Consider the following 12,041-nt stretch of genomic DNA (forward strand, 5'->3'; position numbering starts at 1 on the left):
CACTGGCAGGAGACGAGAAGCCCGAGACCTGATCCGCAGGGCGGTGTCCTCTCCCCCAGCCCAGCAGCTGGAGCTGACTCCTGGACTTGAGGGTTTGCTGAAATACTGGCTGTCTCGACGGCAGGAGCAGTCTGCAGGGCAGTGTCTGTCAGTCCAGAAAGCTTCATGTAGACAAGGGCACTGTGAGGAAATAAAGAGAGGTTACTGAGCGCTCCCCTGAGCCACAGGGCACGGAACACACTAAGGGCAGTAACTGGGTTACCTGGTATCTCTGGGCCACTTATCAGCCCGCAGATGTGGAGTCAATCACTTCTCCACACTCTGGTGAACAGAACGCTTGCCAAGACCTGGCTGGAAAAGCACTTGGTCAGAAGACACACAGCGGTGACGTGTGCTGAAAATAATTCTCACTTTCAGGGCAAGCACACAGCGTAGGTTGATGCACTTCCCCAAATGCTGCCGGCACCGGGGGCAGCCGTCCCAGAGGATGGGCAGCGTGGGGACCGAGGGCAGTGCAGCTCCATGGGGGAAGCACTAAGACAAAAACATCTGCAGTCAGGTGGGGAGAGCAAACAGCAAAAGTCAGCACGATAGCCGCGATCCATGTGTCACCAGCAGCCGAATGCTGCCCAGTTTGGAATGAGAACATACAGGCATAAAGCAGGGCTTACACCAAGCGAGCCGCCCAAGACTTTGTATTTCTCTCAAAGCAAGGAACTGCTCTGGAGCTGTGAATTCTCACTGTGGGAACACAAAGCAAGGACTTCTGTACGTGCGCTGGGTGGTTCGGTGTGAAAGATCTGCAAGGCCAGACCCACTGAGGCGTCCTGTGTTCTTCCCTAACCATACCGCGCTGTCACCAATGTCACGTATCCGAGTGCGGCCAACGATTGTGGGACACGACGAGCACACGCTTCTGCCTGTGCTGCTTCCAGTGGGTGTCAGCAAGGATCCACAGACAACACCTTTGTGCAATTCCACTATACAAGTAGCCACTGTACTGCAATTAGGCTTTGAGTAAAACCCAGCTACCATACACCATTTCACATTCAGCATCTCCAGCAACAGCTACCACGTGCAACGTCACTGACTACAGAACCAAATGGGCATTTGGAGGTCGGGCTTTGAAAGGGGCTGAGCAGAATGGGGACGTCCTTCCCTCCCTCTCCCTGCACTCCCCCCCATCCCATCTCACCCTGCCCTGAGCCCCTCCGCCCTTCTCCAGCACACTGTCCTCACGTGCAGCCTCAGCCCTTGACCAAAACCCTCCTGTGTCCCTTCGGCTGTCACCGCCCCCCGGGCACCCCTGTGCCACTGGGGACAGTGGGAAGGGGGCTCTGACCTGCTGAAAATAGACTTTGAGTTGCTGCTGCGTAGCAAAAGCCTGTGTGGAGACAAACCAAGGTCCCGTGCTGGGACAGGAGCAATGGATCCCGCACGCCACGGGACTCAGACCCTTTGCTGCAGAGCTCCTGGCTGCAGCCCCTCCAGACCCACGGCACCTCTAAGCACAGCTGGCTTTCAGCCTTTCACAGCAGCACGGCTCTCCTGAAGCTACAGCTGGGCAGGTAAGATTTAATAACTAAGGAAGCAACTAAGAAGTACAGTTACGAGGTTGAAAGACCCAAGTTCATCATTCAAATTAGACCAAGCAGAACTTCCCCTCGCTCTCAATGGTTTACCACCATTGGACACCTCGCTGCTCACAGTTTCTAACAGACCAGCTGCAGAAGGCACTGCTAATGCACACAAGCTCAAAACCTGTCCCACCGCTGCCCTCCCTAACAATTCACATCCACGTCCCACAACAGGAACCTCACTGTGGCAAAACACGAGAGCTTGACTCACGGTGCAGCACGAGTCCGCAATTCTCAAGAGATGAGTTCTCGGGCCACGTCCCTGTGGAGCTGATGCTGAACTGCAAACGTAGCACAAGGCACATAGATGTATTTTGGTCACTTTATTAAATGAGATATTAAATAGTTTAAGTTTCAACTACTAAACAGCACTTTGAATGGTGAAAACACAGATACTTGATTCATACTTGAATGCTTCTTGTCCTTTAAAAACACATTTCCAGTCCTTATATATATTACAAAACAGCCTTATAGGAAGAGGTGACACCTTTTCTATAGTACTTAAGATATTTAATACAGAACTGAAAAGCCATCTAATAGAAACAAAGGCAAGTCTTCACAGCTGTATGATTTCAGCAGCCAAAGCTGGTTGATGGACTGAAACATTACTATACAACTGGGACAAAACATATACAATATCACAATACTAAGCAAAAACGCTTTACATCCAAAGGAATAAACAGGTTACAAAATGTGGAGAATTTAGCAGGCAAAACTGTATTACAAGCAACATTTTTATTTGTTGTCTTAAGCCATCTCATCTAGTTAAAACATCTAAAACAAATATAAAAATGAGCTTTTTGTTATCTTATTGATGTATGTTGTCTTTAAATATCTGTTAAAGCTTGATGTTATACTCAAAGCACGTTGTTATGCAGCTAAAATGTCAAGTGAGAAACATGTATGCAAAGTGGTCCAAGTTTTATTTCAACGCTTATCTCAGCTTTCTTCTGATGCATTAGTCTTCTGTTATCCATAGTTTTGTCCAGAATGAAAAAAATGTGCCGTTAAATGTTGCCTACAACTTCCACATTTAAGTCTTTTGAGTTACTGTAAAACTCCATTGAACATTCCCAGGTTTGGTAGAAGATACTTCTCTTATTCAAGACGCATAGGAACATCAGTGAGAGTTGCCCAGAGTACATTTGCCTTCAAATGTTTGTCTCAAAGTCTCGTATCCTCATTTCTTCTAGTGTGAATACACCTCTTTTTGCTCCCTTCCCCCCAGGTTAAACCTAACAGTGGAGCAGACAAAGCGCCAGAGCACAGGAGAGGGTCATTTGTGGCACCTCGTAACGAAGCGTCCGCGATGGCAGCGTCAGCCTTTGCAACAGATCAGAGAAACTGTCCAGATCACAAACCAAGTTTTGATCACAATGTGAAATAGCACATAAGATTTGCATATTTAGATGCAAAAAAAACCAAAACAAAACACATGTCCATCCAGGTCAAGAGAGTTCCAGAAGCCAAAACAGTTTTAGTTCACGTCAGCAAGCCAGAACAGTCCAGCAATACCTACAGCAAATGCTTCCATCCACTTGTCCAGAATTCTCCCTCTGTTCCCTACACTCGATACGCTGTTGCCTCAAATGCTCCCATCCTTTCTTTTACTCCCAGATTATAAACGCTTTTATTCTTCTGGGGGAAGAGCCAACCAAGCTATATTCAAAAAAGAGCCCTATTTGAGTTTAGTTAGATCTCCACGAGCACAAAAACTGTGGCTAACGAGTGTGCTAATGATATATAACAAACCAGAAGTTAACCAGTGGTCTACGTAAAAAACAAACAAACAAAAAAATCGAGTTCTTTGTGTACTAAGGTATGTTTTCACACAAATGAAAGGGAAGGAGAGGAGTGCGTAACCAGAACTCTGACCCAGCGGAGGAAAAGCTACTCCAGTGTCCTGGTAGCTTGGGAAGCTGGGAGAGCCCGTTCTAGTAACAAATCAGCAATGGCTGTGCCACTTTAAAGCTGACTGTGTAACAGGGTTTGACCCCTCCTCCCCCCCCACCAGTATTTCAACACCCCACGATACCAGGCATTTCGTTTTCTTGGCCTGTCTCCCACTGCTGGCAATGGGAAGAGACAGCAGCACCAGCATTAAGGAGTTAACAGAAACGTGCTTTGCACTGAACTCTGCGGAGAGCAAAGGAAAAACATCTCCAGACCACCAGCTGCTATTCCATCAGGTAAAACTGAAAATAAAACATGGCAGAAGACTGAGGAAGAACACTCTTCTTCCCCAAGTCACTATTTAAGGCTGTAGACGCAGTTTCTATATAACTGCGTGACTTCGAAGTTTCAGAGCAGTAGTACTTAAGAATATTGCACTCATTTCTGTTTCAGAGTGTTTTCAGTTCCTATGCTTCAGTCAGCATAGATGATACAGTATGAGTCCAGACCTCAGTCAAAAGGAAACTGAATTCTTTCTGTTACAACATTCCCACTAACTTTAAGAAATGGGTAAGCATAGAAGTATTCCATAATTTGAGGAATCAACCCTAATCAAGAACTCAGCTGCGCACAACTCACATATGGTACACGGAAACGTACAGACCTGCAGTCCTTCCTAAGCTTCTCAAATCTGATGACAGCTTCACAGCTACTGAAAGCAAGCATAGGAGTTTAGACAGGAAACCTGCGGAGATACTACTGTTACGGGAGAACTTGTTTTCACTGAAAACAACTTGGTATCTCCTGTACTCAACGTGTGTAAGAAGATTCTAGGCAACATCACTGACAACAAGGGAAAACACTACGTCCTACTTAAACAAAGCTGAAACACTAATATGGAACATGGCATTTAAGGGGACCAACCAAACTTCTTTTAATTTTTTTTTTTTTTACAGTTGAGTTCTGTTAAGCCATTGATTCCTAAAAAAATAAAAGTTCTTTCTCTGACTTTAACAATCCTTTAGGCTTTTAGTGCAAAAATCACATCGATTTCCCTTGGGAAGGCCCTGCATTTTTGCCTCTCATTGGGGGTGGTGCTCGCTGTAAAGGTGGTGGCTGCATGCCACCAGACACTGACTGATACATTCCTCTCATATCTATCTGTTGGTAGTTGGAAGGATTCATGATTAAATTTGGAGGCTTTGGCATCATGAGATGACTCATTGCTGTTTGCTGGTAAGACATGTGCTGTTGTTGCTGCTGATTGTACTGCTGCTGTAGTCTTCTGTTCATGAGTATCCTCTGAACACAACTGATCAACTGTGAAGGGAAAGCAGAGCTGTTAGAAGTGCACAACCCGTCTCAACGCTGCAAGTATCAAGTTCAGACTTAAAAATCAATTTGTTCAGGATAACATGGCTGAATGAAAAAGCACTGTTGTTGTCACCATCACTAATGTGATGGTATTCACCAGCTGATTACTGCAGAAACCATTTAGTAACACCATTTAGGGCTAAGTTCTCTTAATGACTTGCCTATTGTATTTCACGCCACATTTGGGTAAGTTCCTACTTGCACTATCCTGCGAAATGACTCCCAAGTACAAATTACAACATTTTTTGTCAGGTATCATTTCTCAACTCTTTGAAAGTCCTGCATGTGGATCCTCAATGCACATTTGCCTAAGAGAAACTCTTCCAACTGACATAAACTGGGCAACTTTAAGATTTTGCAAAATAATTCTAAGCTAAAAAATGTTACCAACACTTTCTATGATTCGTTCTTAGCTCTGGGAATTAGGTTTCTCTTTAAGCTTCATTACTTTCAAGCAAACTACTTCAACAGAAAAATCTGGTGAGGATTTTTTTTGAAATGAACTTCTCACGGAGTCTCCCTCGATGAGGCTGGGTAATCCAATCCAGCACACTGCACAAGTCAACAACTCCCCATGTTACATCATATACACCATTACACAATGCCAGCAAATACCTGACCCGTGGAAACACATAATCTGTGAGTAAGTATTTATGTATCTAACCACAGACCTCTATTCTATAAACACACACGTGCAAAGTCCATATTCAATCTCTCAGTTCAAACTTGGACAGTCAATCAAATAATTATTAGATATTTTACCATCTGTTGTTTAGTAAGGACGTCGTTATAGATGGCTTCTCGTCGCTTCACATCAAGCTCTTGGCTTGCCTGTCTGCTTAGGGCCAGGGCCTGCACTTGGCTCTCTGTAAGCGTTACATTCTCTTTCCACTGAAAAGGAAAGAAATCGTCTTAGTCATTTTGACAGAAGTGTAATGGTGACTGAGGTCCTGCAGGAGTTAAAGCACAGCCCAGTTCCTAGAAGATGCAAAATTATACTTCCCCAGAATTAGAACTAAGTTAGCAGTTCTTAAAACCACCAGTTGCAGTAATACATCTGTAGACTACTGGAAACGAGTGAGAAAGGCAGGAGTTCAAGACAGATATCTAAGGACAAGAAATAGGAAATGCTTCTTATTTCTGTACAATTATTACACTTACTTGTAGAAAGCCAGGATCTTCAGTGCAAAGCAAATAATAATGATCTGAAGTGTTAGGCTTGTAAGGCTCTGTGATATCCAGATGCCATAAAGGTTAGCATAAACTGGAAATTATTGTCATTAATAACACATCTAAATGGCTGAATGACCACATACAACAGTCATTTCTTTATGTGATAATGTTCAACATTTTCCCATCTCCCAGTCTAAATCTACAGTTGTGTCTGTTGTACTCACTATAGTTGAAATTATGTCTTCAAGGGGCTGAATTCTTGCCGCAGTTACACTGTTGGTTGCTTCCACAACCTTCTCTCTTCCTTGATTAATGAGGTCCTGAGAAAACATCAGTAAATTAGCTACACAGAAAGCATTTCTTTGTCATCTTGTTTGTTTTCTTTATCTCTGGCATACAGAACCTTTACATTTACACAAGCCAGTGGGTGAGTAACAAAACAGCCTCTAACATCCACGCAACTGAAATTCAGTACACAGTAATTGAACTACATACATATATCTAGCAACTTACACAGGAGACAGTATTTACATGAAAAACACATTTTTGTACCCAAGTGTTTTCAGATCATCACAAGAGTGATGCTTTTCTAGCCAGGCAAATCTTTTGTGATACTGACTTGGATGATGTTGCAGTCTCAGCTCACTCTGTGAGTTCAAACTACCATGATATATTTTAGCATGACACTGGCACGTACTATTATTGCACAGGTATACTCAATGCGGGTCCCCCCTGATTTGTACTCTTTGTTAGGAGTTTTCAGTTCTTTCACACAAACTCCTTACCAAACTCTACTAGGTATTGTAAGACAACTGTGCTTCGACTACCGCAGTCACAGCCTGGCTCCATATCAGGAAGAACTGAAGGTAACTGGGAGCAGAGCACATATTCCTCTCCCCCATTCCTTCTCAGACACAAGACAAAGCTCAATGTGGTAATTCATGTCTGCAAAGAATGCACAATCTCCCACAGTCCCAAGACACTATACAGGTACAGGTTCTTCTGTTTATATGCACAGAAGTTAGATGTCAGTTCACTGATACGTAATTACAGCAAAAATGTTAATTATTAAAAACAGGAGACAATTATATAAATAGAAGGACATTTAAGAATGACCTTACCCACCCGTGTGTGGCAGAATAACACACGCACCCTTACAACAAAGCAGACGTTACACTGCTTGGATCACTGCTCACCTCCAGCTGCTGATTGCTCATCGCCGACAGAGCGCCCAGATTGAAGGGAATATACGGTGTCTGGGAGTTGAAATTAGTGGGCAGCATGTTGGTCCCCGTCGGCATGTTGAAACGCATGGTCAAGCCCTTAGAAACACAAAGCGTACTTCTGTCGGTCCCAGCAACTGGAATAAATCCCATCCTTCTCTCACTACGCTTGGACCAGCTCACACAGCTAAGCCTGTCCCTCCACAGTGAAGAGCTTTTCCAAACCCCAAGTCAAAAGGACACGTTAAGCCCAGGGAAACCTCAGTTCTAGTTCTGAGTTAATACGTGAGTTTGGCTTAAATATTTGGTGCACTAAGAAAAGAACGGCCAAGGTTTGTTGGTATATTTAAAATTGTTTCAGATTCATCTTGTAATTGCAAACCCACTACCTAATGTTGATATTGACTTGATCGTAATAAAATTGTGAAGAACTGAGATAGGGAATTTATTAACAGGAATATAGAGTTTATCTCCATGCGGACTTCTCACAGGGCAATTTCCATGCTCACTTACATTTCTTGCATCTTCCTACTGCCTTCTCCTAGTTCTCCACCTGTGTTCATTCAAGATTGTCAGTGGCACTTTACATACTCTTTTTTCATTCTTTCTCCTCTTTCTTTTTTACTTTCAGTCCTGTGATCACGTATGAAGTCCTGAACTAAAGCCTTTCCAGGAATTATTATTATTTTTAGAAGTTATCAAACTTTTACCATACAGTTTTAAACTTTTACAGTTTAGAACACACACACGCACCCAGTGCTCCTGCCAATTCCTTATTTTCTTCACTCTACCACTCCCTGCAGTATCCAGTGAACAAGATACAGGGAATAAGGGGGAAAAAGGCAAACCTTGTGCCCTCTGTTGCAGATGCACGTATGTTTGCGAGATTCTGGCAAACAGTTCTGTAATTATGTACCTTTAATGGGACTACAAATTTTCCTTAAGTTTTTAAATTTTTAAAGGAAAGTAATAAAGAAGATACACACAAAAGAATAGCACTGGGAGAGCAAATAAGACACAGTATCTCCACTTTTCTTGATAGCTTGCTTCACGTACCTACTTCTTGGTGTATTAGAAAAAACAATTTTGCCAAAATAAACTGACAAGGTAAATGGTACTTCAATACAGAACGTTTGTTTTTGTGTACAGTAAACTCAGACACACGATTTTACCTTCTTTTCTGCTTCATATTCTGCCCAGGCCGCCTTCCTTTCTTCTTCAGTGAGCTCCTCTTCCTCTTTATGATCCAGGAGTGAGTCGTGCTCGTGATACCCTACTATATACTCCTTATTGATCTGAAGCAGTTCTGCCAGGATTGTATCCTGTTCAAATGGAGAAGAGACGACAGAACAGAAAGTCACTCTGTAGCTCTATTCATTTACTTGTGCACATCTCGCTGCTCTGACCCCATTTTCACAAATAGCAGCTCAAAGCGAAACAAGATTTAAAAATAATTTAGAAGCACAACTTTCCTCCGGGGGAGGGTAATGGATTAACAATCTGTTGTGGAGATGACAGTCAAATCACTTCATGAACCACAGGAATGTACTCAGATTCCACAACAATAAGCGCAGTTTAAGAAACTAAAAGGAATGGAATGTGCTAAATGATTTTCCTTTGCTCAGGCTGGGTACCTGAGCCTACCAATCACCTGCATCCACAAGCCACAAAGAGAAGGCTGGCCTTCTCACAGCTGTCTAGGTGTACCTTGAGACAAACGGTCCCTCATCCCCTGAGGATGAAAGAGCTCACACTGCTGCTACCAACCGGGTTTCTTCAGCAGGCGGCCATTTAGCTTTCTATACTCCACAATACCCATAATGCTTAACCGCTTTTAAGGTTAACTGAAATGTTTACAATGGTCTTTATAAATGCAAACTACTGCAGTTTTGTTTACAGATATACTAACATTTACATTTAAATGGGTATTAAAAAAACAACACCCTACTGCTGTTTTCCAAAGGGAAAGTTACCAGCAAGCCGAGCAGTTCCTGGGAGTGAGAAGCTGCTCAGCCAACTATCCAGCTGCACTACAGATGACACATACTGATAGATCATTATCTCAATTAAGAAATGAAATAAAAACAGAAAATGAATGGGAAGAGCTGCTATTCCAAGGTAGTACGTTCACAATGGTTTTGCAGTCCCCATTCGTGCTGAATCAACGTTCCTGCCTCCACAGCCTTTCAGAGATCAGCGTGCCTGAGAAAGCTCCAGCGCTCCTCAGCATTCAGCCTAGGGCTCATAAAACGAAGACATCAATCCAACAAACTTCCTGAACCAGTTCTGGAATGAATTACAGCGAGTATGCTGAAGGGACTGTCTTTCTGCAGCATAATTACACGAATACCTACAGACCGAACCAACACAGGCCTCCGTGCAAACAGAACACAAGCTGTCCTCCCAGCACTTCGAACCACGGTGCTGCTCTCTCCTGAACGACCACAGTGTCTGCAACAACATGGGGAGCTGCACGCGGATCACAGCACACGGAGTCACAACAGCTACAGGAAGTTGTTCGTTTCAGTGCACGTTTAAAACACAACTGTGGTAACCATACGCTAAGGACAAGTAACTGGGGTGTGTGAGCCAGTCTATAAGCCGTCTTTGTTTCATCCTCCCACCTGCCTCCCTAAATCAGAACCAATGCTTTCTGCTCCAGCTCCTCATGCAAACATTCAATGTAATATCTCACGACTCAAGGGCACAGGCAGCAAATAATGGGATTCTGGAATGGTGGGAGAGAAGGGTGTGAGAGAGAAAAGGGATGTAATAATGGGAAATGCAGAAAGCAGCTGGAAGAAGTGGGTGAAGAAGTCATGGAGCTATTACCGAAGTAAGGGAACACAATTAAGGCAATCCAGGCATACTGAAGCTGTACATCAGCGTGAGGAGGGTTCCTGGACATGCATATGCATTAATTTCCATGGTAACACAATTACTGAAAACAATACTGGAATATAATCCACGCTCACTTGGCCAACAGACTTCAAAATGTGGTTTAAATTACAACCAACTGCATGTTTGCTTTTCTTTGTCTAAATTTTATTTTGCATTAAAAATGATGGAGCTCGAAAACTGGTATATGGAAGGTACTGCCATTCAGTTAGCTGTCAAATGACAAAAACCTAAATTTACCTTACATACGGAACATCCAGTAGACTTACATTCCCTTTCATTTGTTTAGCTTGTTATGAGACAGTGATTCTAAGCTGGTGAACTTTTAAGGGGAAATCCTAGTGATGTATGAAAAACTGATGAGATTTATTTTTTTTTTTAATTATTAGGATTTTAAGAATAGGTTTCATTTGTCATTTTAAAGTCCAGACAGAAATTAAATGCTATGGAGAGGCAATTGCATTAGAAAGGAAATCTTCCAGAGAGGAATCTAAGTTATGCTGCAGTTCAAAAACTCTTCTTCCCCTCAAACAATTTAACCAAGGTTAAAAATATAAACATATTAATACAAAATATAAATAAAAAAACAAAAAATGTCAAGTTCTTCTGGTTCTGACATTAATAGCTTTCCCAAAATTCTCAGTACTTTCCCTTAGTACAGAAATACAGTAAGAAACATGCCCTGGTTGCGTCCCAAGATAGTATAAAATAATGATTACACTACATCCAACTGAACTATTGTTTTAATCTGCTTTTCCAATCTGCACTACACGACCCAGCTGAGCCAAGTTCTCCTTTACCACAGCTCTGTGTGGCTGGGACTGTGTCCCACGGGCCGGGCAGCCCTGAAGGAGCAATCACAGGATGGTCTGCAGGGACACGCACCGCACCATGAGCCCGCTCTGTCATCGTCCAGCTCCTACCTCACATCTGCTGCTCTGAAATACACACGGTACAACTGTGGCACTGATCAGAGTCCGGTTATCGGTGCTGATGGTGCAAAGCGCAGTGTTAGTTATGTATCAGCCAAGGGCTCCCCAGGGCACAGTCCTGGGGGAGCTGAGTGTTAAGTGTCTGAGATCTACACAGCGATGGCCCAGACAAACCACACTGCCTTTAAAGACGACTTGTGACCCACCATTAAATTCATGGCAAAGTAAAAGGAAACACCTGAAATACAGTCATCGTACACTAAAGGGAATTCTCTTGCTTTACGCTATCTTTCCCTTTTACTGCTCGTGCACAGTGGTGGCATTTTGAAGGAAGATTTTATGCCTCTAGTCCCTGTTAGGCAATGAGTCGCTATACTTGCATAAAGCTCATGGGCAATAACAATTATTGCTACTTAGTTCTGAATTTCAACATAGCAAAACTGAATCAGGTGAGCAACATCCACACTAAAAGCACCCTGTTCAACTCACGTATTCACATTCCTTTTCAAGACACAGGGGTGGCTTCAGAGGGACGAGGGCAGAGAAGCGGCGCTGCGAGGGCAGTGCGGCATTGCCATGTGCCTCTTCAGACAGCCTGCAGGTGCTGCTCGGACTGCAGCGTGCACAAAATGCTGCTGAAATTCAAACCTGACACGAAACTTGGATAAGCTGCCAGGAAAACCTCCCTGTTCCACGTTCGCCACATGACTTTTATATATAAAAGTAACACTCGACATCTCATTAGTAACTACACATTCTAAGAAAACCGTTCCTTGATTGAAACTTAGATTGTTAAAAAAATAAAATCTCACGGATGTATCTTAAAAATCAAGTAGTGTGTTTCCCTGAGTCTGTTCTCTCAGATTGGAGCTGTACCTCTGATAAATGAGTTCACTACACCGACGTGTTTT

At 43.2% G+C, this 12,041-nt stretch overlaps 1 protein-coding gene across 6 annotated transcripts in view; it reads right to left on the reverse strand.

The window, feature by feature from the left end:
- The window catches only part of ATRX (ATRX, chromatin remodeler), a 79,139-nt gene continuing 69,043 nt past the window's right edge, over positions 1,946 to 12,041 (reverse strand). For all 6 annotated transcript variants that reach the window (XM_021405663.1, XM_021405659.1, XM_021405661.1 and 3 more), the window contains 5 exons: positions 8,473 to 8,622; positions 7,274 to 7,399; positions 6,302 to 6,397; positions 5,667 to 5,795; positions 1,946 to 4,850 (listed from right to left, as the gene is read on the reverse strand). In XM_021405663.1, coding sequence (XP_021261338.1) covers positions 4,572 to 4,850; positions 5,667 to 5,795; positions 6,302 to 6,397; positions 7,274 to 7,399; positions 8,473 to 8,622 — 780 coding nt within the window. In that variant the 3' untranslated portion in view covers positions 1,946 to 4,571. The remainder of the gene's footprint in view (positions 4,851 to 5,666; positions 5,796 to 6,301; positions 6,398 to 7,273; positions 7,400 to 8,472; positions 8,623 to 12,041) is intronic.

The sequence above is a fragment of the Numida meleagris genome, chromosome 8, assembly GCF_002078875.1.
Source record: "Numida meleagris isolate 19003 breed g44 Domestic line chromosome 8, NumMel1.0, whole genome shotgun sequence".
NCBI lineage: Eukaryota > Metazoa > Chordata > Aves > Galliformes > Numididae > Numida > Numida meleagris.